At 42.8% G+C, this 27,143-nt stretch overlaps 1 protein-coding gene across 1 annotated transcript in view; it reads right to left on the reverse strand.

Moving 5' to 3' along the window:
* Nucleotides 1-25,357, reverse strand: part of LOC144691123 (ankyrin repeat and fibronectin type-III domain-containing protein 1-like) — a 753,296-nt gene extending 727,939 nt beyond the window's left edge. Inside the window, exon 1 of the mRNA XM_078559192.1 lies at nucleotides 25,144-25,357. Coding sequence (XP_078415318.1) covers nucleotides 25,144-25,251 — 108 coding nt within the window. The 5' untranslated portion in view covers nucleotides 25,252-25,357. The remainder of the gene's footprint in view (nucleotides 1-25,143) is intronic.
* Between the last annotated feature and the right edge of the window lie 1,786 nt (nucleotides 25,358-27,143).

Here is a 27,143-nt window from a genome sequence, read left to right on the forward strand (position 1 = left end):
CTCAATCGTAGAAGAGAGAAATAGCTGACTGCAGTGTTGCTGCTGGAGGTTTCTGGAACTAAGATGTCCCTTGTTTCAAGAGAGAACATACAAACATACAAACTAGGAGCAGGAGTAGTCCACTTGGCCATTCAATAAGATCATGGCTAATCTAATTATAACTTTCCTCCTACACCCTTGTTAATCAAGAGCCTATCTAGCTCTGCCTCAAAAGTATTCAAAGACCCTGCTTCTACCACCTATTGAGGAAGAGAGTTCCAAAGACTCACAAACCTCTGAGAGAAAAAATTTCTTCTCATCTCTGTCTTAAATGAGTGACCCCTTATTTTTAAACCATGACCCCTAGTTCTACATTCTCCCGCAAGAGGAAACATACTCTCCACATTCACTCTGCCAAGACCCCTCAGGATCTTAAAGGTTTCAATCAAGTTACTTCTTACTCTTCTAAACTCCAGTGGATACAAGCCTAACCTGTCCAACCTTTCCTCATAAGACAACATGCATGTTCCTGGTATTAGCCTAATAAACCTCTGAACTGCTTCAAACGCATTTACATCTTTCCTTAAATAAGGAGACCAATATGGTACACAGTACTCCAGATGTGGTCTCACCAGTGCCCTGTACAGCTGAAGCATAACTTCCCTACTATTGTCACAGAATCACAGAATTGTTATGGTGTAGAAGGTGGCAATTCAGCCCATCGTGTCAGCACTGGCTCTCTGAGCATTTTAACTTAGTGCCAATCTTCTGCCTTTTCCCCCTAACCCTGCACATTGTTTCTATTTAGATAATTATCCAATGCCTCAAATGAACCTAGCTCCACCACGCTTCCAGGCAGTGCATTCCAAACCCTAACTACTCGTTGAGTGAAAAAAATTTTTCTCACTTCACATTTGCTTCTTTTGCAAAACACTTTAAAACTGTGCCCTCTGGTTCTCGATCCATTTACGAGCGGGAACAGTTTCTCCCTATCTACTCTCTCCAGACCCCTCATGATTTTGAAAACTTCTATCAAGTCTCCTCTCAGCCTTCTCCTCTCCAAGGAAAACAGTCCCAACTTCTCAAATCTTTCCTCATAACTAAAGTATCTCATCCCTGGAACCATTCTCATAAACCTCTTCTGCACACTCTCCAATGCATTCTCATCCTTCCTATAGTGTGGCGCCCAGAACTATACACAATACTCCAGCTGAGGTCTAACCAGTGTCTTATATAAGTTCATCATAACCTCACTGCTCTTGTACTCTATGCCCCTATTAATGAAGCCTGGAATACAGTATGCTTTAGAAACAGCTGTCTCCATCTCTCCTGCCACATTTAATGACTTATGTACATATACACCCAGGTCTCTCTGCTCCTGCACACCCTTTAGAATAGTATCCTTTATTTCATGCTGTCTCACCATGTTCTTTGTACCAAAGTCTATCACCTCACACTTTTCCACATTGAACTTCATTTGCCACCTATCTGTCCACTCCACCAAAGTGTCAATATCCTTTTGAAGTTCTACACTGTCCTCACAGTTTGCAATTCTCCCAAGTTTTGTGTCGTCCACAAACTTTGAAATTGTTCCCTGCACACCAAGATCTAGATCATTTATATATATCAGGAAGAGCAAGGGCCTATTACCGACCACTGGGGAATTCCAGTATAAACCTTTTTCCAGCCTGAAAAATACCTTTTAACCATTATTCTCTGTTTCCTATCCCTCAGCCAATTTTGTATCCACATAAAACTGTCCCATTTATTCCATGACTTATAACTTTCCTCACAAGTCTGTCGTGTAGCACTGTATCGAACGCCTTTTGGAAGTCCATACACGCCACATTAACAGCCTTGCCCTCATCAACCATCTCTGTTGCCTCTTCTGAATCAATCCAAATTTTTCCACGTGACTATTAATTCTATCCTGAATAATTGTTTCTAGAAGTTTCCCCACCACCGAAGTTAAACTTCTGTAGTTGCAGGGCAGGTCTTTACAACCTTTTTGAACAAGGGCATATTGTTTGCAATTCTCCAGTCCTCTGGCACCTCCCCTGATTCCAGGGAACATTGAAAGTTTATTGCCAGTGCCTCTGCAATTTCCACTCTTACTTCCTTCAATATTCTTGGATGCATCTCATCCAGTCCCGGTGCCTTATCAACTTTAAGTACCTGCAACTTATCCAATATTTCCTCCTTATCAATTTTAAACCCTTCTAGTGATTGAGTTTCCTCCTCTGTCACCATGGCCTGGGCAGCATTTACCTCGTAGGAAAAGACAGATGCAAAGTATTCATTTAACACCTCAGCCATGCCTCTTGCCTCTATGTGTAAATCCCCTTTTTAGTCCCTATTCGGCCCTACTCCTCCTTTTACTACCCTTTTACTATTGATATGCTTATAGAATGCTTTGGGATTTCCTTTTATGTTAGCTGCCAGTCTTTTTTCATAATCCCCCTTTGCTTCTCGTATTTGCTTTTTCACATCCCTTCTGAACCTTCTGTATTCAGCTTGGTTCTCAATTGTATTTGCTACCTGACACCTGTCGTAAGCACACTTTTTCTTCTTTAACTTAATTTCTATCTCCTTTGTCATCCAGGGAGCTCTGGATTTGTTTGTCCTACCTTTCCCTTTTGAGGGAACAGACCTTGACTGTGCCCAAACCATCTCCTCTTTGAAGGTAGCCCATTGCTCAGCTACTGTTTTTGCCACCAACCTTTGGTTCCAGTCTACCCGACCCAGCTCTGTTCTTGCCCCATGAAAGCCTGCTCTGTGCCAGTTGATTATTCTTACTCTGGATTGACCAATATCCTTTTCCACTGTAATCCTAAACCTTATGATACAATGATCACTGTCCCCTAAATGTTCCCCCACTGTCACTTGATCTACTTAGCCCACCTCATTCCCAAGAATCAGGTCTAGCAGTGCCTCCTTTCTTGTTGGACTGGACAGATACTGCTGTAGGAAATTCTCCTGAACACAATCTAGGAACACTTGACCCTCACTGCCCCTTACACTACCACTATCCCAGTCTATATACGGGTAATTAAAGTCCCCCATTATAACTATATGATGTTTACACCTCTCTGTAATTTCCTTGCAGGTTTGTTTCTCTATACCCTTCCCACTAGCTGGTGGTCTATACATTACACCGAGCAATGTAATTGCACCCTTCTTATTCCTTAGCTCTAGCTAAATCGATTCTGTTCCTGAATCCTCTGACACATCCTCTTTCTCCAGTACTGCAATACTCTCCTGAACCAAAAACACCACCTCCCCTCCTTTTTTCCTTTTCCTATCTTTTCTGAACACTTTGCAACCAGGAATATTTAGATCTGCCCTTCCTTAAGCCATGTCTCCATTATCGCCACAACATCATAATCCCACATGGCAATCTGTGCCTATAACACCCCAATTAGTGCTATCTACCTCTCCCAGCATTCCGTGCACCCTGGTATTACTTTCTAATATTCCCTCCTGGTTCCCACACCCCTGCTGAGTTAGTTTAAACCATCCCCAACAGCACTAGCAAAATGACCCGAAGGAACTCAGTCCCGGCTCTGTCCAGCTTGCCATCTTGGCCACAGACATTCCCAGTGTTGCATGAATCTAAAGCCTTCCCTCCTGCACCATCTTTCCAGCCACGCATTCATCTGTCTTATCTTCCTATTTCTGTACTCACTTGCACGTGGCATTGCAAGTAATCCAGAGATTACTACTTTAGAGGTCCTGCTTACTAATTTTCTACCTAGCTCCCTAAATTCCGATTACAGGAGCACATCCCCCTTCCTACCTATGTCATTAGTACCAATGTGGACCACAACCTTTGGCTGTTCGCCCCCACAAGAATGTCCTGCAGCCATTCTGTGACATCGTTGACCCTAGCACCAGGGAGGCAACAAACCATCCTGGAGTCATGTTAACGGCCGCAGAAATGCCTGTCTGCTCCCCTAACTGCTTCCTCCCCATCTGTACAGTTGGGCCACCCATGGTGCCACAGGGTTGGCTCTTGCTGCGCTCCTCCAAGGATCCATTGCCCTCACCGATATCCAGAATGGAAAACCAGTTAGTGAGCGGGATCTCCTGCACTACCTGCCTGTTTCTCTTGGGCTGCGTGGTGGTCACCCATTCCCTATCTGCCTGCTAGCCCCTAACTTGCGGTGTGACCATCTCTCTGAATGTGCTATCCACGTAGTTCTCTGCCTCACAGATGCACCTCAGTGACTCCAGCAGCTGCTCAAACGTGGAGCACAAGCTTGTGTAGCCGGTGACACCTCCTGCACATAAGCTCTTCTGGGTCACAAGAAGTGTCCACAACTCCCCACATGCCACAGGACAGGCATTCCGCTTGGCTGAGCTGTCCTGCCATGGCTTAACCTTAAACTTTTAAATCATTTAAACTTTTAAGTCCTACTTAATAAACCTTACCAAAAAGTATACTTCCTACTTTATTCTAAACCTTAATAGAATAAACATAAACACTTAATAGATACTCATCAGATACTCACCAAACAGCTAGCTTCTTCTTCAGCCAGTCAAATTGCTTCCTTTCTGTGATGTCACAATTTGTTTTTTTTCACTCTCCTTTCGAACTCAGAGCGGGCCGGTTCCAAGCGGCTGACAGATCCGCCTCTCTGACCGCTCTTCCCGAAGGTGAGTGATGTAGATTGCGCTCCCCGCTCTGTGTATCTCCTGAGCGTCCGGCTCACCGACCGGTCTTCCCGAAGGTGAATTGTATTCAATTACCCTCAAAATAAACGATAACATTCTACTAGCTTTCCTAATTACTTGCTGTACCTGCATACTAGCCTTTTGTGATTCATGCACTAAGACACCCACATCCCTCTGAATCTCAGAGCTCTGCAATCTCTCACCATTTAGATAATAAGCTTCTTTATTATTCTTTCTACTAAAATGGACAATTTCACATTTGCCCACATTATACTCCATTTTTCAGGTCTTTGTTCACTCACTTAACCTATCTATGTCACTTTGTAGCCTCCTTACTTAGTCTCCACAACTTTTCTACCTACCTTTATGTCGTCAGCAAATTCAGCAACCATACCATCTGTCCCTTCATCCAAATCATTTATATAAATTGTAAAAAGTTGAGACCCCAGCGCTGATCTCTGTGGCATACCATTTGTTACATCCCGCCAACCCGCAATAATCTTTGATGTGACACCTGATCAAGCACCTTCTGAAAATCTAAGTACAGTACATCCATCGGTTCCCCTTCATCCACAGCACATGTGACTCTTTCAAAGAACTGCAAAAATTGGTTAAACATGATTTCCCTTTCACTAAACCATGTTGACTCTGCTTAATTGCTTTAAACTTTTCTAAGTGTCCTGCTACAGCATCTTTAATAATAGCTTCTAACATTTTCCCTATGCCTGATGATGGCCTGTAGTTTCCTGCTTTCTGTCTCCTTCCCTTTTTGAATAAAGGAATTACATTTGCTATTTTCCAATCTAAAGGAACCTTCCCCAAACCTAGGGAATTTTGGAAAATTAAAACCAACACATCTACTATTTCACTAGTCTCTTCTTTCAAGACCCTAGGATGAAGTCCATCAGGACCCAGGAATTTGTCAGCCCACAACTCCAACAATTTGCTCAATACCACTTCTCTGGTAATTGTAATTTTCCTGAGTTCTTCCCTCCCTTCCATTTCCTGATTTACAGCTATTTCCAGGATATTACTTGTATCCTCTATAGTGAAGATTGATGCAAAGTACCTGTTCAATTCATCTACCATCTCTTTACTTTCCATTATTAATTCCCCAGACTCACTTTCAATAGGACCAACGCTCACTTTATTAACTCTTTTCTTTTTTAAATATCAAAAGGAACTCTTACTATCCGTCTTTGTATTTCTAGCTAGCTTTCTCTCGTACTCTAATTTTTCCCTCCTTATGAATCATTTTGTCATTCTTTGCTGTTCTTTAAATTCTGTCCAATCTTCTGACCTGCCACCCATCTTTGCACAATTATCTGCTTTCTCTTTAAGTTTGATACTGTCTTCTAGTTAACCACAGGTTGGTGGGTTCTCCCCTTGAAGTTTTCCTTCTCATTGGAATGTATCTATTCTGTGTGTTCTGAAACATCCCTTTAAAACTTTGCCAGTGCATCTCTGTGGACCCATCCTTTAACCTCATTTGCAAGTTCACTCTTGCTAGTCCTGCTTTTATGCCCTCATAATTGCCCTTCTTTAAGGTTAAAACACTCAGCCTGGACTCATTCTTCTCTCCCTCAAACTGAATGTAAAATTCAATCAAATTATGATCGCTGCTACCTAAGGGTGCATTCACTATGAGGTTATCAATTAATCCCATCTCGTTGCACAGTACCAGGTCTAGTATAGCCTGCTCTCTGGTTGGCTCCAGAACATACTGTTCCAGGAAACTATCCTGAAAATATTCTATGAACTCTTCATCTAGGCTACTTTTGCACATCTGATTTTTCCAGTCTATCTGTAGACTAAAATCCCCCATGATTATCACTGTATCTTTCTGTCAAGCTTCCATTATGTCTTCCTTTATACTCTGTCCAACGTGTAGTTACAGTTATGAGGCCTGTATGCCACTCTCACAAGTGACTTTTTGCCTGTATTGTTCCTCATCTCAAACCAAACTGCTTCTACATTCTGGTTTCCTGAACTTAGGTCATCCCTCTCTAATGTACTAATATCATCATTAATTAACAGAGCCACCCCTGCACCTTTTCCTGTCCTGCCTAAATGTCACATACCCTTCAACAATCAGGTCCCAATCTATGTCATCCTGCAGCCATGTCTCTGTAATGGCTATCAAATAGTACTTATTTATTTCTATTTGCCCTATCAGTTCATCTGTTCTGTTTTGAATGGTATGTGTATTTAGATACAGAGTCTTTAATTTTGACCTTCTATTATTTTTGTAATGTCTGGCCTTATCTGCTGATTTACTCTTAGATTTGTACTCTCTGTCTCTTCCTGTCACATTCTGTTATATCATTTCCCATATTAATACTTTTCTCTCTTGCCTTGTCTCTACTCCTTAGTTTACCACATATTCTAAATTTGATCCTTTGCCCCTACTATCTAGTTTAAAGCCCTCTCCACTTCCCTAGTTATGAGGCTTGCTAGAACATCAGCCCCAACATGGTTCAGGTGTAGACCGTCCCAACAGGAAAGCCCCCACTTTACCCCGTACTGGTGCCAGTTCCCCACAAACTGGAACCCATTTCTACCACACCAGTCTTTGAGCCACGCATTAATTTCTCTAATCTTATTTACCCTATGTCAACTTGCACTGGGCTTAGGTAATAATCCAAAGATTATTACCTTTGAGGTTCTGCTTCTTAATTTGGTGCCTAGCTCCTCATACTACCTATGCAGAACCTCCTTCCTTGTCCTGCATATGTCGTTGGTACCTATATGGATCACGGCAACTGGGTCCTCCCCCTCCCACTTTAAGTTCCTCTCCAGCCCTGAGCAAATGGCCCGAACCCTGGCACGGGCAAGCAACAGAGCTGTCTGGACTCTTGCTCTTTGCTACAGAGAACAGTGTCAATCCCCCTCACTATACTGTCCCCTACGACCACTACATTCCTTTTTGCTCCCCCTATTGAATGGCCTCCTGTACCACAGTGCCATGGTCAGTCAGCTCATCCACCCTGCAGCCTCCACTCCCATCCAAAAAAGCTGAGAGAATCTCAAACCTTCTGGACAATTGCAGAGGCTGACACTCTGCAGTTCTGGTCTCTGGATCTCCTTACCTGCCTCACTCGCAGTCACAGCCTCCTTTTCCTAGCCAGGAAGACCCTATCTTAAGGGGTGTGACTGCTTCCTGGTACAATATGCCCAGGTAACTCTCCCCCTCCCTGATGTGACACAGTGTCTGCAGCTAAGTCTCCAAATCAATGACTCTGAGCCAAAGCTCCTCAAGGCATAGACATTTACTGCAGGCATGTTTGGCCTTGGTTACACTGTCATCCAGGAGCTCCCACATGCTGCAGCCATGACCTGTCTTGCCAGCTTTATGTGCTTTAATTAACAATTAATTATTTTATTCAATTATATATTTTCTTTTATGTATTTTATAAATCTTACCACAAATTCCTGTACTATTTTGAACCTTAGGAATAGAATAGTCTTATCCACTTACCAGGGTGAAAAAATTTTTTTTAAAAAGCAGCTACCTCCCTCCGCTCCTCACCAAACTCCCTCTGCTCACCAAACTCTCAAACTCCATTAAAGTCACACTCAGTGTTGGCCACACTGAGAATGTCTGACTTTATGTGTTCTGAAACAAAGGAACTGTGCCCAGATACAGAACAAACCAGTTCGAGTTAGTTTCCTTAATTAAATGTTTCAGCTGATGCTAATGGATAGCTTCTATCTTCCTGTTTAGACCCTTGGATGACACTTAGAATTTAAATAGCACTTGTAGTCAAATGTTAAATCTATACAATACTACATTTTTAGAAAGAGAATTAAGATTCCTGCAACTCACCAACACTCTCACACTCTGTTAAGGTAATGCTGGTCGCACTGAGAATGTCTCAATATATATTGAGAGAGGGGTCTGGGTGTCCTGTACATGAATCACAAAAAGTCAGCATGCGGATACAAGTAATTAGGAAGGCAAACGGAATGTTAGTCTTTATTGCAAAGGGGATGGAGCATCAAAGCAGAGTGTTTCTATAACTGTATAGGCCATTGGTGAGACCACACCTAGGAGTATTGTGTCCAGTTTTGGGCATGGAATTCTGGGTGGTGCCAGAGGACTGAAGAATTGCAAATGTTACACCCTTGTTAAAAAAAAGGTTGTAAAGATAAGCCCAGCGACCACATGTCAGTCAGTTTAACTTTAGTGGCAGGGAATCTTCTAGAAAATATATTTTGGGACAAAATTAATCGTCAAATGGACAATTGTGGATTAATTAAGGAAAGCCAGCATGGATTGCCCAAGGGAATATTAAATTAATTTGCTGTAGTTTTTTGAAGAGGTAACAGAGTGGGTTGATGAGGACAATGCAGCTGATGTGATGTAAATGGACTTCCAAAAGCATTTTGATACAGGGCCACATATCAGACAAATTAAAGTTATAGCTCATGGAATAAAAGAGACAGTAGCAACATGGATACAAAATTGGCTAAGTGACTGGAAATAAAGAGTAGAGGTGAATGAATGTTTTTTCAGGCTGGAGGATGGTTTGTAGCTTGCAGTGGAGTTCCCAGGGGTCAGTATTGGAACTCTTGCTTTTCCTAACATATATCAATGACCTAGACTTTGGTGTACTGGGCACAATTTCAAACTTTGTGAATGATACAAAACTTGGAAACATTTTGAGCTGTGAGGAGGTTAGTGCAGAATTTCAAAAGCACATACACAAGCTGATGGAATGGGCGGATGGGTGGCAGATGAAGTTCAATGCGGAGAAATGTGAAGTGATTCATTTTGATAGGAAGAACATGGAGAGACAGTCTAAAATATGGGGTGCAATTCTAAAGGGAGCAGAGAGATCTGGGTATATATGTGCATAAGTCATTGAAAGGGGCAGGACAGGTTGAGTGTGTGGTTAATAAAGCATAGAGTATCTTTGGCTTTATCAATAGGGCCATGATTTACAAGACAGAGCACGTTATGTTGAGCTTGTACAAGGCACTAGTTCGGCCTCAGCTGGAATATTGTGTCCAGTTTTGAGTGCCGCACTTTAGGAAGGATGTGAAGGCATTGGAGAGTGTGCAGAAAAGATTCATGAAAATGATTCCAGGGATGAGGAACTTTAGTTACAAGGATAGATTGGAGAGATTGGGACTATTTTCCTTGGAGAAAATAAGACTGAGGGGAGATTTGATAGAGGTATTCAAAATCATGAGGGATCTGAACAGAGCACTCATGAGGGGATCGACAATGAGTGCGCATAGATTTAAAGTAAAAGAAACAAAAGCGACATTAAAAAATACTTTCTCATGCAGCGAGTGGTTAAGCTCTGGAATGCACTGCCTGAGAGTGTGGAGGAAGCAGGTTCAATTGAAGCATTCAAAAGGGAATTAGACTATTACCTGAAGAGGAAAAATGTGCAGGATTACTGGGAGAAGGCAGGGCAATGGCACTAAGTGAACTGCTCACTTGAAGAGCAGGTGCAGACATGATGGGCCAAATTGCCTCCTTCTGTGCTGTAACAATTTTTTGATTCTGTGATAGATCCTAACCTTTTTTTCAGAAACCATAGAGGAAAATTACTGAACAAATTCACAGGAATCTGCTGATAAATTTTTAACACGAAGAATAACATATACATTAAACAAAAAAAATGAACTTTATTACATTACACAAAAAGTTTGGAAAGATCTCAATTTAAACACAAGAAGATGCTTCAAATTCACACTATTTCATTACCCCAGCAATATCTTCACAGACACATAAACCAGTGAAGAGTTATCACTAGCTTGACACAAAGGCTTCTTGCATGGGACTGGCACTGTTGCAAACAATTTTCTTCCAGTGAATTCCTGAGCATTCACTTGATCCTTGTCAACCAATTTGTATCTCTCCCTGAGATACCCAAACTCTAAACTCTCTAAAGCACTCTAAACTCAGTTTCTTCAACTACAAAGCAAACAGATGAGTTCCCTAAACTTGGTCTTCCAGTAGCACCTCTGCTACTGATCACTTTATTAAGTTCTATAACTGACTATTTAGTCAACTACTGTCGCAAATAGCATTGTAGTCTTTCTTATCAGAGAGCTTAAAATCCTGTCCTCTCTCTGACATACACTGATCTCTCTATAATTCTGTCTTTTTTTGTGTCTGCGTCCCTGGACCGCTGTCACTAGGCAATGGTAAAACTTTTTCTATTTTTTCCCTTTTCTTCCCCACTGAACTTACAACCCCATTTAACCCATCTCTTTAACTTCAGGGGTTGTAAAACCTCATTAAAAAATGTATATATACACAAACAAACTCAAAAGATCAGACCTTTAGTCAAGAGCCTATCCAGGCTCCCAGGCATGAAGGCTCACAAACAACCTAGATGAAATAAAATCATTTTACCTTTCTTGCCTTTACCGCACAAATATATACATATATTCAAATTAAAAATTATACATTGTTCACAACACCTCCCTCCAGAAAAAAGGCATCTTCAGAGGCATTTCATTTTCAATGAAACAATCCCCTCTTATCACTATCTCTATTTTAATTATACAGCCCTCACTCTAGTAGTAAGAATGTATTTACATCAAATATACAGGAATACTTGACTTTCCAATAAAAATTATATTTCACACAAATCCATTCTGACCACAACATCCATTTTCCTCCATGTTTAAAGTAATGATAAAGCATCTGCTATGATATTGTCTCTTCCTGCTACAAGAATAATTTTCAAATTCTATGGTTGTAGCATTAAACTCAAATGAAATAGTCTCAGATTCCTGGTGTGAATCTTTGCTGAAAAGGTTAAAGGATTATAGTCCATATAAACAATAGTCTCTGCAGAGTTGTTAGGTAAGTAAATTTCAAAATGTTGTAGAACCAACAACAAAATCAAAGTTTCTTTTTCCACAGTTGAATACTTTTTCTGGCAAAAATTCAACTTCCGAGGAAAGTAACTAACTGTTCAATCCCTATCTCATCCTCCCGTAATAAAACTGCACCAACACCTACATCGTTGGAGTCAACAGCTAGTTTAAACAGCTTAACATAATTTGTCGCTGCTAAAACTAGTGCAGTAGTCAGTATGGCTTTCAAGATGTCAAAGGCACTATGACACTCCTTTGGTCAGGATTTTCCCTGCCCGCTGGCGTCGGGCATCTTCAGTGGTGTGAACAGACAGTATGGCGAGAAGGCCAAAAATCAGTTTCAGGACGTTGTGAAACCAGTTTGCATTCGTCCACTCAGCCCATCGATGGCGGGCCACATTCCCTGCCATCAGACATTGGGAACCTCATTGTAATACATCAGCATATCATTATAAAGCTAACCCACTGGACTCATCCCTCCCACTGGATCGTCTGCCCACGTTGGCAGGAAAACATGCAGAAAACATCTTGACAACTGTGATGTGCAGAAGTCGGGACTTACCACCAGGGCCTTGCTCACATCGCGCACATCCAAGGAGCAGAAGATGCCGGAGCCCAACAGCAACTGAATCCTGGAGGAACGTCCATGGCATGTTGGGTGTATTCTCACGGACATGTCTCTGCTGTGAAGCAGCTCATGGAAGCTGGAAAGTCACCGTTCATGCTCACAACAGATGACGGTCGAGAGGAAGGTCTGGGATTTACTGCAAGACGAAGAGGTGTCGAGGGGTGAGGTTGGGAGGGGGAGAATTAAGGTGTCAGGCGGTGAGGTTGGGAGGGGAGGAGTGAAGATGTCGGGGGTGGGGTTGGGAGGGGCAGAGGGAGTACAGGGGAGGAGGGGATAACAGGGGAGATGGTGGCAACTTGGGAGGTAGGCGTAAGGGGGTGGAAGGTGTAAGGGAAGGGGTGGGGAGGGAGTCCAGGGGGAGGAAGGAATGCGGAGAGGGGAGGGAATAAGGGTGGAGGAAGAAGTAAGGGTGGAGGAAGGAGTCAGGAAAGAGGAAGGAGTAAAGCTGGAGGAAGAAATAAGGTGTCTGAGAGAGTCAGGAAAGAGGAAGGAGTAAGGCTGAAGGAAGGAGTCAGGAGAGAGGAAGAACTAAGGATGGCGGAAGAAGTAAGGGTGTCTGAGGTAGTCAGGGAGTGGGAGGGACTAAGCGGGGGTGGGGGAGTGCGGGGAGGTGGTGAGAGGACTAAGTGGGGTTCCAGGGGGGGAAAAGGTTCTGGGTGGGGATGGGGTCCAGAGCGGTGAAGGGGGTTCCAGGAATGTAGGGGTCCGGAGGGAGAAGGGGGTCTGGGGGTGATATCCAGGTGAACGTGCAAGGGAGGGGCTGATGAGTCCATCACTGCCTCCTGGGGGGGCGAACTGGGGGTGGGCGTAGTATGATGAAATGGTGAGAATGACCAAGGGCAGAGTCAGGCAATAGGGTAGGAGGGTGAGGGTTTGATGGTAGCAGGGATAGTAGAAGGGACAGCGAGGGTGGTTGCTGGGGGCTCAGAGGCAGACCCTGGGGGTAGGAGGGAGGAGGTTGAGGCAGTGAATGTGGATGGGGTTGGGATTTTCAGGAAGGAAAGGAACATGCACATTCACATGGACATCAAAGGAAAAGGGTTGTGGCTGATAGATCACGGAGGGGAGGTGGAAGGTGATGCCAGGGTGATGGGGGAAAGGAAATGAGTGATTGGGGGAGAGAAAAACGGGGGAGCGCACGAAAAACCGAATCCAGACCATGCTGTCCGAATTGCAAGTGAAATGACAGTAGTGGTGGGTGAGATCAGGTGCTGCATGGGAGTGTGATCATTGGGTGGGCAAAGATGTAGGTCAACTCAGATGGACAACTAAAAGCAAACCCCAGCAGGCAACATTCAAAATGCTCAGAACATTGAGGTGAGTATGATATGTGAAAGATCCGTGTGCACAGGTGAGTGCTTGCACAAGACTCTGAAAGGCTCTGCCGCGCACACACTCCTCCTTCCAGAATCACTCATTGGCCAGCTGCTCCCTCTGCGGTGACATAGAGCATGGTTGAGGGGCTCACAGGCAAAGGGGACTCGGAGGGTGAGGACAGCCTCTGAGATTTCTGAGTGGATGACCCAGGGGTGTCCAGCTGCCATTCCGCCTCCCTTCGGGTGCCCGGTGGCCCAGCCTGAAACCTTCAGGGGAAGGAACACCTGGTGGGACGTTGAGGTGCCCCATTTCCCTCTCGTGTTGCCACTGCAGGAACTCATGGCTAGTGTGACAGAGCGCAGGTCTGCACACATCTCTGCGTTCTGCTGGACCAGGATCTCCATGGCGTCTGCCATCCTCTCCATGGAGACCTCCACACACGCATATGTAGGCACAACTTCATCAGAGAGCAGACAGACACACTCCGACTCACATGCCACTCTACTGAGGGCTTCCAAGAGCTCTGCATGATGTTCTCACACCTTCTGCTGACTCTCCACAATTAGTTGGAAGGCCAAATCTAGAGGCTCGTCATCTGACTCGGACCTCACAGATGCCTGATCACCAGTAGTCCTCTGAGTGCCAGGGAGCTCGGCTGAACCTGCCTCCTCCTGTTGCGGACATCTATCCATGTGGTGACTACTAGGTGGGGAACCCGAGCCTGCTCTAGATCTAGGTTCCACCAAAGTGTGTGTCCGTGGGCTGGTGCATTAACCAATTCATTGGCAGAAACTTCCAATCACTCGGGATGCGGTGAGCAAACTGATGGAGCTGCGGGCTGACAAATCTCCAGGTCCTGATGGACCTCATCCTAGGGTCTTAAAAGAAATGGCTAATGAAGTAGTAGATGTGTTGGTGTTAATTTTCCAAAGTTCACTAGATTCTGGAAAGGTTCCATCAGATTGTAGGGTAGTAAATATAACCCCTCTATTCAATAAGGGTGGGAGGCAGAAAACAGGAAATTATTGGCCAGTTAGCTTGACTCTGTCGTGGGGAAGGTGTTAGAATCGACCATTAAGGAGGTTATAGTTGGGCACTTTGAGAAACTCAAGGTAATCGGGAAGAGTCAATCTGGTTTTGTGCAAGGGAAATCATGTTTAACCAATTTATTGGAGCTCTTTGAAGGAGTAACATGCGCTGTGGATAAAGTGGATTCAGTAGTCTGCTATATTTGGATTTCCAGAAGGCACTTGAAAAGGTGCCACATCAAAGGTTATTGTGGAAAATAAAAGCTCATGGTGTAGGGGGTAATATATTAGCATGGATAGAAGGTTGGCTGGCTGACAGAAAACAGAGAGTATGCATAAATAAATAAAATGTTTCACGGTTACCTGTCCCCACAGCATGGCGTGCAGTGATAGCAGACAGTGAAAGGGTATTCCTATAGTCAGGCCCTTGGCAAAAATTCCAAAAAGCTGTGACTGAAAGGAACTAAAGGGGATATAGAGTCAGGGGCCAGGGGATTGCTGGATATGTACAAAGGGTTTACAAAAGTTTTGTCACCCAGCCATGCAGTGCAGAAAAATTTGCCATAATGCGTCAATTTACTGAGCAACTTATGATTCAAACAATCACCTATCACTCCAAACATTATGGGGTGGAAATTCATATTGGACCATGTAGCAAAACAAATGTTATCAGATTGACCACCAGTTATATGCAGCTCCATTAGCACCAATGGAACTGAATATCAGTCACTGCATATATATAACAGGATACTAACCAAGATACTGGAGCAGTCCATGTCCAAATGCAGCAAGACCTGGACAATATCCAGGCTTGGGCTGACAAGTAGCAAGTAACATTTGCGCCACACAAGTGTCAGGCAATGACCATCTCCAACAAGAATCCAACCATCGCCCCTTGATGTTCAATGGCATTACCATCACTGGATCCCCCACTATCAACATCCTGAGGGTTACCATTGACCAGAAACTGAACTGGACTAGCCACATAAATACTATGGTTACAAGAGCAGGTCAGAGGCTAGGAATCGTGCAATGAGTAACTCACCCCCTGACTCCCCAAACCCTGTCCACCATCTACAAGGCACAAGTCAAGGGTGCGATGGAATACTCCCCACTTGCCTGGATGAGTGCAGCTCCTACAACACTCAAGAAGCTTGACACCGTCCAGGACAAAGTAGCACACTTGATTGGCACCACATCCACAAACATTCACTCCCTCCACCACCGACGCACAGTAGCAGCTGTGTGTACCATCTACAAGATGCACTGCAGGAATTCACCAAGACTCCTTCGACAGCACCTTCCAAACCCACGACCACTACCAACTAGAAGGACAAGAGCAGCAGATAGATGGGAACACCACCACCTGGAAATTCCCCTCCAAGACACTCACCATCCTGACTTGGAAATATATTGCCATTCCTTCATTGTCGCTGGGTCAAAATCCTGAAACTCCCTTCCTAACAACACTGTAGGTGTACACACACCACATGAACTGCAGCAGTACAAGAAGGTCACTCATCTCTTGGGCGAAGGCAGTGGCAGAGTGGTATTGTCACTGGATTAGTATCCAAAGACCCAGAATAATCTTCCAGGGACCAGGCAGATGGTGAAATTTGAACCCAACAAAAATCTGGAGTTAAAAGTCTGATGATGTCCACAAAGCCATTGTCATAAAAACCCATGTGGTTCATTAATGTCCTTTAGGGAAGGAAATCTGCTGTCTTTGCCTGGCCTACATGTGACTCCTACTCACAGCAATATGGTTGACTCTTAAATGCCCCTGGATCAAGGGCAATAAATGCTGGCCTAGCCAGCAATGCCCACTTCCCAAGAACAAATTTAAAAAAACACCACCTTCTCAAGGGCAATAAATGTGAAACCCACATCCTGTGAATGAATAAAAAAAACATCAGTTTTTGTACTATGTTCCAGGACAAATTTCTACACAACTATGATCATGAAAACAACCTCATCCATCACATTAACCGCAAGTTTAGCCATTGTTCTAAACTATATTATAAATTGTACATTCCGTACAGTATACAAAGGGGTTAAAAGATTAAACCTGTATGCAGGTAGGGGTATGTGGGAAGATGGTAGATCTGAAAGGGGATAGAGAATTAAGTAAAATTTAGGAACCTCTGATCTAGAGGGTGAGATTAGTCTATGCCAGCAGTGCAAAATAGGCTGATAGTAAATCGACAGTTTGTTTTACACCCGCACTTTATTTTTCACTGGCAATCGGGCATGGTGTACATTGGGCTACCATTTCATTATCAGCTTATTTTGCACTACTAGTGTTGACCAATTTCACCCTCAGGCCTCATTTCACCCTCAGTTGTGGAAACAAATCTCTGGGATTCAGTCTCATTCTGGCTCACTTGGTAGCACTCTTGTCTCAGAGACAAAAGTTTGTGGACTCACACTCCAGGGTTGGAGATTCTAGATTAATATCTCTATGCAGTTTGAGGTAATTGTATTGTTGGAAGCAGTGTCCTACAGGTGAGAAATTAAACCAAAGCCCTAATGCCTTTTCAGCTAGATTTTGAAAATCCCATGGCAAAATTGTTCTCTTGAGCCAACACTCTTTCCCCTTGCAATCCACTATCCATTTGTCACACTGCTATTTTTGCAACTTTGCTCGGAGCAAAAGAACTAACATTTACCGACCAAATAATGATGGCTCCAAAATTTTGCAAGGTTCTATTGATCTCCCATCATAACTCCAGTGGGAACCCCAGAAAAATCACTGAAAAAGCCCTTTTGATCGGGTTCCTTGAGGCTCCAACTGAGACCTGCTGGAGTTACAGAGGCAGGCCAGAGAAACACATGAAATTTCAAGCTAGTAAGTCAGACTCAAAATACTTTAATGTATCTAAAAGGCTTCATGGTATTTCTAAAAAACTGAAGCAAAAGAGGTGACTTTGCATTTCCACGGAACATCAGATTGAAGTGTGCAGCCCAGTATTCTCCCATTGAAGCACCAAAGGCTCTAGAGGTTTGCGTTGCTGGAATGTGTGAACCTCATTAAAAGCTCGAAAAACATGTAAATTAAGGCAGGTTTCTTCCTATAAAATCAATGCATGTGGAAACAGATCTTCTCTGCAGAAAAAGTGTTAAAATGAAAAGGAAGTAGTGCGTTTTTCAGATATTTGTATCACCTACTGTTGCTTTCTTGTAGCTTTCATTGTTCGGGCAATTCATGTTACTGTTGATTCACTCTTACTTTTCGCATGTATGGCTATTATTCTGAGATCTTTGCATAGAAGCAGCATCCATAAACATATTTTGTCAGTAAATGCTTAATACAGTGACTTGCCCCAGACAATGTGAAATGAGGACAACTGGCATGTGTGCTCTATATCCTCTTTACTGCAATTCTCTTCAGCCCTACACCCCACAACGCAGCTTCTATACTTCTGGCTCTACCCTACTGTGGTAACCCTTTCCCCTGCCACCCAACACATCATCATCAGTGTATGGCCTTTAACTACCCAGCCATCTCATTACAAATTGTTTCGTTGTATCTCTCCATCTTCAAAAGTCTCCTCAAAATTTACCCCTTTGACTGTTTCTTCAATCACTTGAAATCATAGAATTGTACAGCATAGGAGGTCCTTCCTGTGCTGACTCTTTGAAAGAGCTGTCCAATTAGTTCATTCTTCTGCTCATTTCCCCTTTGGTCTTGCAATTGTTTCCTTTTCAAGTATTTAACCATTTGCCTTTTGAGTTATTATTATTATTGAATCTGCTTCCACCACTCATTCAGGCAGTGCATTCCAAATTGTAAACAACTCACTGTGTAAATTAAAATACACTTCCATCTTCCCTCTGGTTCCTTTGCCAATTCCTTAATTTTGTGTCCTCTGGTTACTGTAGTATAAGGGTCTGGCACAAATATGGTTCATGTGGGATTGGGTACAGTACTGCCCACACAGTGATGTAAGAGAACACATGACCCACACCTAGGGGTCAGTCTAGTATTGGACAGAGCCATATGTTCAAGCAAGCATGGAGAGAACTCCTAGCTTGAACCCTTTACTGTATATATGTATATAATTCTTGTAGTCAATAAATAGATACAGTTAACCTACTTAAGACTACAAAGACTTCATTAAGGCATACCAAACGGTATCTAAAACCATACAATATGGTGGCAGCAAATGCAAAAACCCAAAGACTCGCAAAAAATTTAGTGAAAACTAAAATCCTGCAAGACTAAAGAAAAATTCGAAGAAGCATTCTGACCTGAAGAAAAGCTGAAGAAGCAGACATGCAAGGAAAATCGCCAGGGAAAAGCTCCAAAGAAAGGCTTGTAGGCTGAAGGCAAAAATTTTAAATTCCTCACTGCAGCAGAAGACTCCAATGGATCTTTTAGAAGTCCAGCTTCAATTCCCAGAGTGCAGATTCAGCAGACGCAGCATTGGTGAGCTAAAGCTTTTAAATTCCAGATAAAGGAAGTCCTGAGAAACTTTTAAATAGATCAGTGGTCAGAAATTGGCATTTAAAATCTCCGTCAGAGAAACCAGATTCCCGAGTTGGCGCCTGAACACATGGCGTCCGAGCTCGCTATGAGAAGGAAAAAAAATTAATTAATTTGTAAGAATTGCGACTAAAGAACCAGTTTTAAGGGCCAGCAAATTCCAGGATTCGACACTTTTGCAACCCTAAAGCATAGCGCTGATATGGAGAAGTCTGCAACCAGTCAATCCAAGCAGCCATTGTTTAAATTTTTTCAAGGCTGAGCACGAATGCCTTTGCAGTGGGAGCCCACCAAAGCCAGCAAGCTCCGGATAATCCTTCGTCTTCAAACGAAAAGTGGTGCCATCTTGAATTTCAGCAACTTCTTAAAGCCGAACCTACATTTTAAAATTTTTAACTATGGATCAGAAATCCACTCTTCCAGGTCAATTTGGACTTATCCAAGGCCCAGATCAATCGCATGATTTGGGACTTAAGAGAAAAATGTCCCTTAGATTGATTCAGGCCTGGATAAAAGGACAGAAGTTCAACAAGTTAACACACTGCTTTACTCGGTAGGCCTGATAGAGAACGACATTATTGCTCGACAAGGAATCAATGAATCATTTGTTCAATTTGACGAGGTACTAAAATCATTCAATGTTTATTTTACCCAAAGAAATAACAAAATCCTTGAAAGGGTTATATTTAATAAGTGTGTCCAGTGACCAGAAGAACATGTTGACTCATTCATTAATGATCTGTACAGGATGGATGAAGGCTGCAAATATGGAGACCTAAAATCTGAACTTATCAGGGTTAGAATAGTTGTAGGAGTAGCAGATGACACACTCTCAGACATGTTAAAAGCGAACTAAGGCAGTTCTAACCCTAGAGAAAGCTATCTAGATTGTTAGATTGTCTGACAGCACAGGTCCATCAAAGGAGACCCCACAGTCCAGTTAGTTAAACAGCACAGAAACAGGGACACTCCAGGCCAAGGGAAGCAATACCCTAACTGCCAGTAGAATGACCATGTCAGCACTTTGGAGCAGCCCAATGCTTTCAATGCAACAGAACTGGACATTTCGGCAAACTGTGCAAGGTCAAGACATCTAAGCACACAGAAGACCCAAAGATGATTCATAAGGTCAGGGCTGCACACCAAGAGGACACACAGCCAGGCTTCTTGGGTGAGATCAAAAATCCTGTATTTTCACTTTGGAATGTGGGCATTGCGGTTAAAGGCCATCTCACAAACTTTAAATTGGATACGGGAGCCAGTGTTACAGTCCTACCAAGCAAATAAACATGGCTGAGAGACCTCTGGCTTTGAACAACAAACACATCACTTCATGGGCCCAGAGGAACCGACTTCCGGTCACAGGCATGATTCTGGAACCACTAAGGTATGGTGACAAACAAATCTTTGAGCTGATGTATATCATCTGTAACCAGTCTTTTTCTCTCTTCAGCAGAGATGCCTGTGTAGCCCTGAATCTCCTTAAAACAGCAGAAGATGTCAAGGCAACCACTGTCGCAAATTATACAGAACTGCAAGATCCCGAGAACTCAAAGTAGAAAGAATATCCTGACTGGGGCTTCAGCTCTGAATTGTCTTCTCTCTTTGCAAAACAGGTTTGTCCATTTTCGGTACAGGTGCTGGAAAGCCCTCATTGATCAGGCCAGCCAACCACTCAGATGGTTACCATAACACCTCCAGTGCAGGATAGACAACAAAGTAACCAACAACCAGAAGAGCCTTAACCTCCAGCTCTAACAACTGTCAATGAGGTCAACACTGCAACCACAGAGCAAACACTGCAATTCCCGGCCAATGCCACAGTCGATGCTGGAGCTAAGTAGTAGCCGTTCATTGCCGACAGCACACCACACAGTCAAGCGCAAAGTTCAGCTTACTAAAAGACCACATCCTTATAACAGGAAAGGCCATCTTCCATCATAGAGTACATCATAACAACCCACAAAATCAAAGAAGAAGAGGAAAAAATATGGAGACAAGCACAACATTTGTCCACCTCACAAGAAATGCAATAGAATAACAACCACCTATCACCACAACTGCCGAATCAACAAAGAGTGGTTCAATATCAAGGAATGCAAAAAGAAGAGAAAAAGACACCCAGATGCCAGAATAACCTCCAAATCAACAAAATTTAGCTTCAACAACAGAGCCTACCACTCCTCTGACAGTAGCGCGAACAAGATGTGGAAGTCTTATAAGGCCTCCAGAATGCCTGAACCTATGAACTCAGAGACTTAAAGGGGTGAGATGGGGTAGTAATGACAATGTAAATACAAGGGATAAACTAGAATAACTTGAAATACATTGGATAAAGACTTGAGGGGGAGGTATAGTTTAAAGGTCTGGTACATATAGGGGTAATGTGGGACTGAGTTCAGTACCACCCACCCAGTGATGTAAGAGAACACATGACCCACACCTAGGGGTCAGTCTAGTGTTGGAAAGAGCTGTGTGCACAAGCAAGCTTGGAGACAACTCCTGGAACCCTTTGTTTTATATATATGTACATAGTTCTTGTAGTTAATAAATATATACAGTTAACCTACTTAAGACTACAAAGGCTTCAATAAGATCCACCGAACGATATCCAACACCCTCCAACAGTTGCTCACTCTTCTGCAAGTGAAAAGAGTTTTTCCTTTTTTGCTCTATTAAAATGCTTCATAACTGCTGTTAACTTCTCCCCTGCTTCCTGGTCATTGTCCGCTACTCCTCTGTAAAGCACTTATATTATATGAAAGGCACTATGTAAGTAGTTGCAATTCACAAACTTCCCTTCTCCCAGTTTACATGTTTGCCTGGTAAAATTCAAAGAAAAAAATAAGTAAGTTTGAAAAAGTAATGGAAATTTAACAACTATATAATCAAAAGAATCCATCAACTGCTGTATCAATCCCACACAAATTCTGGTGTGAGTCTGCCTAATTCAAGAGCTGTACAAATGAAAGAACAATATAACCATAGGCTTTGATTCAATCATCGACAGTATGCATAACAGTACAACACCATAGCAGAAGCTGCCATTTGCCTGGTAGGTCCCAATGCTCAGCGATCAGTAAAGAAATATTGCTTTTCATTTTCAGACAGTAAAGAGGTCTCAACCTGCGGTTATCTGACGTAACTAGGGAGCAGTGCAATGTAACATGGAAAGAATGTTTCTAAGACAAAAGTTTACCATCCTTAAGTAGGAATACCTGAGTACTTTGATAAAGAGGGAAAATGGTAAACTTATTCTTACCCCAAAACACAGCTTCTTCATTATACACAATGACCACACGGGTACAAATCACCAATGCGAGACATAACTTTGCAGTGGACTCAAATGTCTCTTCCTTCTCCCTGGATCTTTGAAGATAGGTATTGGCTGAGGCTGTGGATGAATCCAAATGCAGTGAAAATACAGGCAGAGTAGTTAAGTGCTTTGTGTTTCTGTGGTACTGCAGCTGCGTTCTGTACCCCTCCTCCAAAGTTAAAAGACCACTTTTATTTATGGGTTAAACAACTTTCTGAAACCATACACGGAGGCACTAACAGTTTTATTATCCACCACAGGCTAATTGTCTCCTAATGACATTGTTAAGCCTGGTAATTAGTAAGAGGATATACTAGTTCTGCCACTATCCAATGTCACAGGTGATTTTATAATTAATTTTTAATTCATGAGCAGCAGGACATATATTCTGCTTTCTTTTATTAAATTGGGAGTGCAATGGGAGGAGACCTTTACTGCTTCAAAAGCAACAGGCAATTCTGAGAGATGGTGAAGAAAGCAAACGTGGTATTACTTAAGGGTGGCTACAATTGAGGTTCAAAGCTGCAAGAATATAGAATACTTCACATTCAAGGCACCTATGTCAGCATCAGATAGGGCATAGGTTACAGATTAGTCACTGCACTGTCCCATCAATCTCTCCCACAATAGGTCTCAGCACTCTTTAGAAACAGAGGGCCGAATTTTATGGTCCCCCACTGGTGGGTTTCCAGACTGAGAAGGCCCATAAAATTCCCAGGTGGATTTCCTGCCACCTTCTGGCCTGCCCCTGACCTCTTTGGAACTTTATGGAGGGGCGCTGATGAGGCCTAGGATGGCCTGCCATCCTTCAAGCCAATTGAGGCCCTAAAGTGGCCATTTAATGGCCACTTCACGCTCCAACCAGCGGGTGGAGTTCGGGGGAGGAGGGGGGGATGTCCTGCAGATCACCTTGCTCGGGCCAGAAAGAGGGGAGAGTACCTCCATCACCAACGCCCTTTTCAGATCAGTGCACCTCCCCCAATGTCAGCACCCCCTCTTTGGCCTCTCCATCAAGACCCCTACCCACCTTTCCTCACCACTCCCAGGCTTTCCTCTGTTCCACTGTGTGGCCCGGCACCTACCTAGTCCTGTAAGCTCCAGCACTTAGGCTGGTGGGACCTGCTCGTAGTCCCAGCAGGGGCCAGCACTCCCAGTGGCGCTGCTGGGATTACAGAGTTGCCGGCCAATTGGATTGGCAGACAGCTCTCTGAGGCGAGACTTCCTCCCGAGTGAGGGGCGGTAATCTCACCTCCAGCCAATTAACGCTTCTCTGGTGGTGGAGCAAAATTCTGCCTAGAGTAAAGCTCCCTTTACACTGCCCCAACAATGTGCTTCAAACTCAGAAGGGTATCCACCCCATTGCAACAGCATGACATTTTCTCTATTTCTCACACCAGGCTACCTATGGCCTCTCTGAGTAAAATTCTTAAATGTCAAAGGTCTGGCTAAAAAGTTTTGTATGAGAAAGATGTAATACATAGGTTTATAGTTTCACTGAGATGGAGCTTTGGAGTTCCCCGAGAGTGAACTTATCACTCACTTATGTACACTGCAACAAATGACATTTCTCACACACAAAATACTGCAGAGCATGATGATGATGATACATTCCTTACACACAGAATATCTGGAAAGTGATATATCCCTTACACTTGGAATACTATAATTAATGAGAGAATGATGTCTTCTTCGCACACATAATACTACCACAAGCGGGAGCAGGTGTGTCCAATTGCTTGCGATAGAAGTATATTGCTTGTTATCTCATCACAAGCACAAAGAATATTGTTTATGAGCAAAACCTGACAATTGCTTCTGAATTAATGGAAAAGTTTGAAATTGCATCCTAGATCAAGATATCACTTCTTTAGCTATCTGAAAAAAATTAGTAGTGCCTGCAGTACAAGTATATAAATACATGTTAAATCAACTGATTGTATCCCAATGTAGCAACAGCCATTGATCAACACACAAGTCTCATCAGATTTTCTAGCTCATTCAGAATTGTTTCAGTTTGAAGCTGTTTAATGGTAAATGCGTTAAGCATGAAATAGGATGCACCCAAACTACCCGCAGTAAGGGAGCTGTCATTACCAGAATAGAGACCGTTTTTGTTTCAGGAAGAACCAGTGGTTTGCAGGTTAATTCTTCTGTGAATTTTAGAGAGGAATGATTGCTCAAGGGAATGCAGTGAGCGTGGTGAACAGATGGATCAACAGCTCCCCACCTGAAGAATATCAGATTTTTCCCTAATGTATAATGTTTCCTAAGTATTCACAACTCAGTATGCAATACTTCTGCACCATACAGTGCAATGAACAAAATGTGACATAACTCAAAAAGTGAAGTGTTAGTTGCAAGCGAGTCTCTAAATACTTCAACATATCAGTTAAAAATGCTACACTGAACGTCTTACAGTCACAGAACAACAGCTAAACTGGATGATTCCAACAGTACCATAAATTCACAGGCCAAATGTGAACTGTATTACAACAAAAACTGCTAATTTGTTCAGTCATATGTATTCTTAATTTCCTGAAGAGAAGAAAAAGCAAATAGGTTTTCCCATTAGCATGCAGACTTACTGCAACTTTAGGTAGTACAGCTTATTCCAAACACTGGTAACCTTTTGGTATTTCACCATTTCCTTCCTTTCAGCCCATGTATACTGGCACAGACACTGTTCTCATGCCTGTGTGTGCCCATCAGATGTTTGCCACTCCTCTATTTCCAATCCCACTATCAATTAGAAGGTACTTGTCCCTGCAGCCTACATCTTTCAGCTATCTCCACTTCTCATTTTTCTTCACAGAGTTTGTATTGTAAAAGATGCTTTAACCCACAGCAACAGATCAAAAATCATTTTACTCACAAATTTTCTTCTGAGGTTGACCTTCACTTTCTCCATTTTGCTCTCTGAAGGATCTTGTGAATACTCCAACCAGCCCAGATGCTCATCCACTGAAATGCTCTTCCTCATATAGAAGGATCTGGATCTGAAGTATGTGAAGGGAGACTCATTGACCTCAGCACCCGAGTTCCACTGGGCACTTGTTTCTTCAGAGAATTCATCCCTATCATCCTCCCTTCTCCAGGTCTCCTCTGATGAGATAACCAATTGAAAACAGCCAAGTCAGCTGTATAACTCCAATGAAATAGAAAAAATACATTATTTATAACAATTACTCAGTGAAAGTTTTTTAAGTGTTAGACAAAACTGCACAGAATGGCTGGTTCATCTGGATAAAATGAAAATCTCCCGTACAAAAGCAAAATACTGTAAGTGCTGGAAATCTTAAATAAAAACAAAAAATGATTGGAAAATTCTGTTGGTCAGGCAGGTCCTATAGACAATGAAACAAAGTTAACAGGAGGGAATTTTAGCCTCTAAGATTGCAGGTTTTGGATCATGTATTTGCACTGCCTTAAACATTCACTCCCTCCACCACCAGCGCACAGTGGCAGCAGCTAGGGTGCAATGATGCTATGCATGGGGAGACCACCACCTGCAAGTTCCCCTCCAAGCCACAGACCATCCTGACTTGGAACTATATCCAGAACTAACCAGAACCAGCTAGTCTTTTATGGAATCATGCTGTCACATGTCAAAAAGCATTGCATTTCTCAAATGTATTTGGGATAGTTTTCTGCAGTAATATTTCCTATAGCCAATAAGGAGGCATGAAATATTAGATTTAGTCCTATTAATGAGCCAGATTTAGTTAAAGCCTAATGGTGAACATTTATCTAATAGCAACCAGGTCTCTCAGAGGATCAAGGGTAGCAGGTGGGAAAGTGGGATTGAGGCAGAAGATCTGCCATGATCATATTGAATAGCAGAGCAGGTTCGAGAGGCCATATGGTCTACTCCTGCTTCCATTTCTTTTCCTCATATCAAATTCAATATTGTGTTTAAAAGGCAGAAACACAAAACAACTACTAAGATTCCTGAATTAGTTAAGGCTGACTTCAATGGGTTCAGACAGAGACTGTTCACAGGCAAATCTGTTCATAAAATGACAGATCAGTAGGAGGTGTTGAGTAATGAATTTTATACCTCTAGGGGCAAGAACTCTACTTGCCACAAAGAAAACCACAGTCAAGTAACGAAGTAAAAGACAACATAAGATTCAAAGCAAATGGACCCAAAAATTCAAAAAGTAGCAGAGATCCTGACAAATGGGAACACAAACTGCACACAGTATTCCAGGTATGGTCTCACCATAGCCCTGTACAATTGTAACAAGACCTCCTTATTCTTGTACTCCAATTCCCTTGCAATAAAGCCAGCATATCTATTTGCCTTCCCAATTGTTTGCTGTACCTGCAAGCTACTTTCTGTGTTCCATGTATGAGTACAACCAAATTCTTCTGAACATCAACATTTGCAAGTTTCACTCCTTTTAAAAAATATTCTGCTTTTCTATTCTTACTACCAAAGTGAGTAACCTCACACTTACCCACATTATATTCCATCTGCCACCTTGTTAACCCTTCACTATCTCTTTGCGGGCCTCTTTGTGTCATCCTCATAGCTTGCATCCCACCAAGCTTTATATCATCAGCAAATTCAGATACATTACTCTCTCTGTTCATCTAAGCCATTAACATAAATTGTAAATAGCTGAGCCCCAGTACTGCTCTGGTGGCACTCCACTAATTATAGCCTGTCAACTTGAAAATGCCCTGCTTATCACAACTCTTTGCTTCCTGTTCGTTAACCAATCCTCTATCCTTGCTAATGTATTACGCCCAATTCCATGAGCCCTTATCTTGTGTATTAACCTTTAGTGTGACACCTTATCAAATTCCTTTTGGAAATCCAAGTATACTACATCTACTGGTTCCCCACCCTACAAGTTCCATCTTCAA

This window comes from Cetorhinus maximus, chromosome 15 (assembly GCF_964194155.1).
Source record: "Cetorhinus maximus chromosome 15, sCetMax3.hap1.1, whole genome shotgun sequence".
Classification (NCBI taxonomy): Eukaryota; Metazoa; Chordata; class Chondrichthyes; order Lamniformes; family Cetorhinidae; genus Cetorhinus; species Cetorhinus maximus.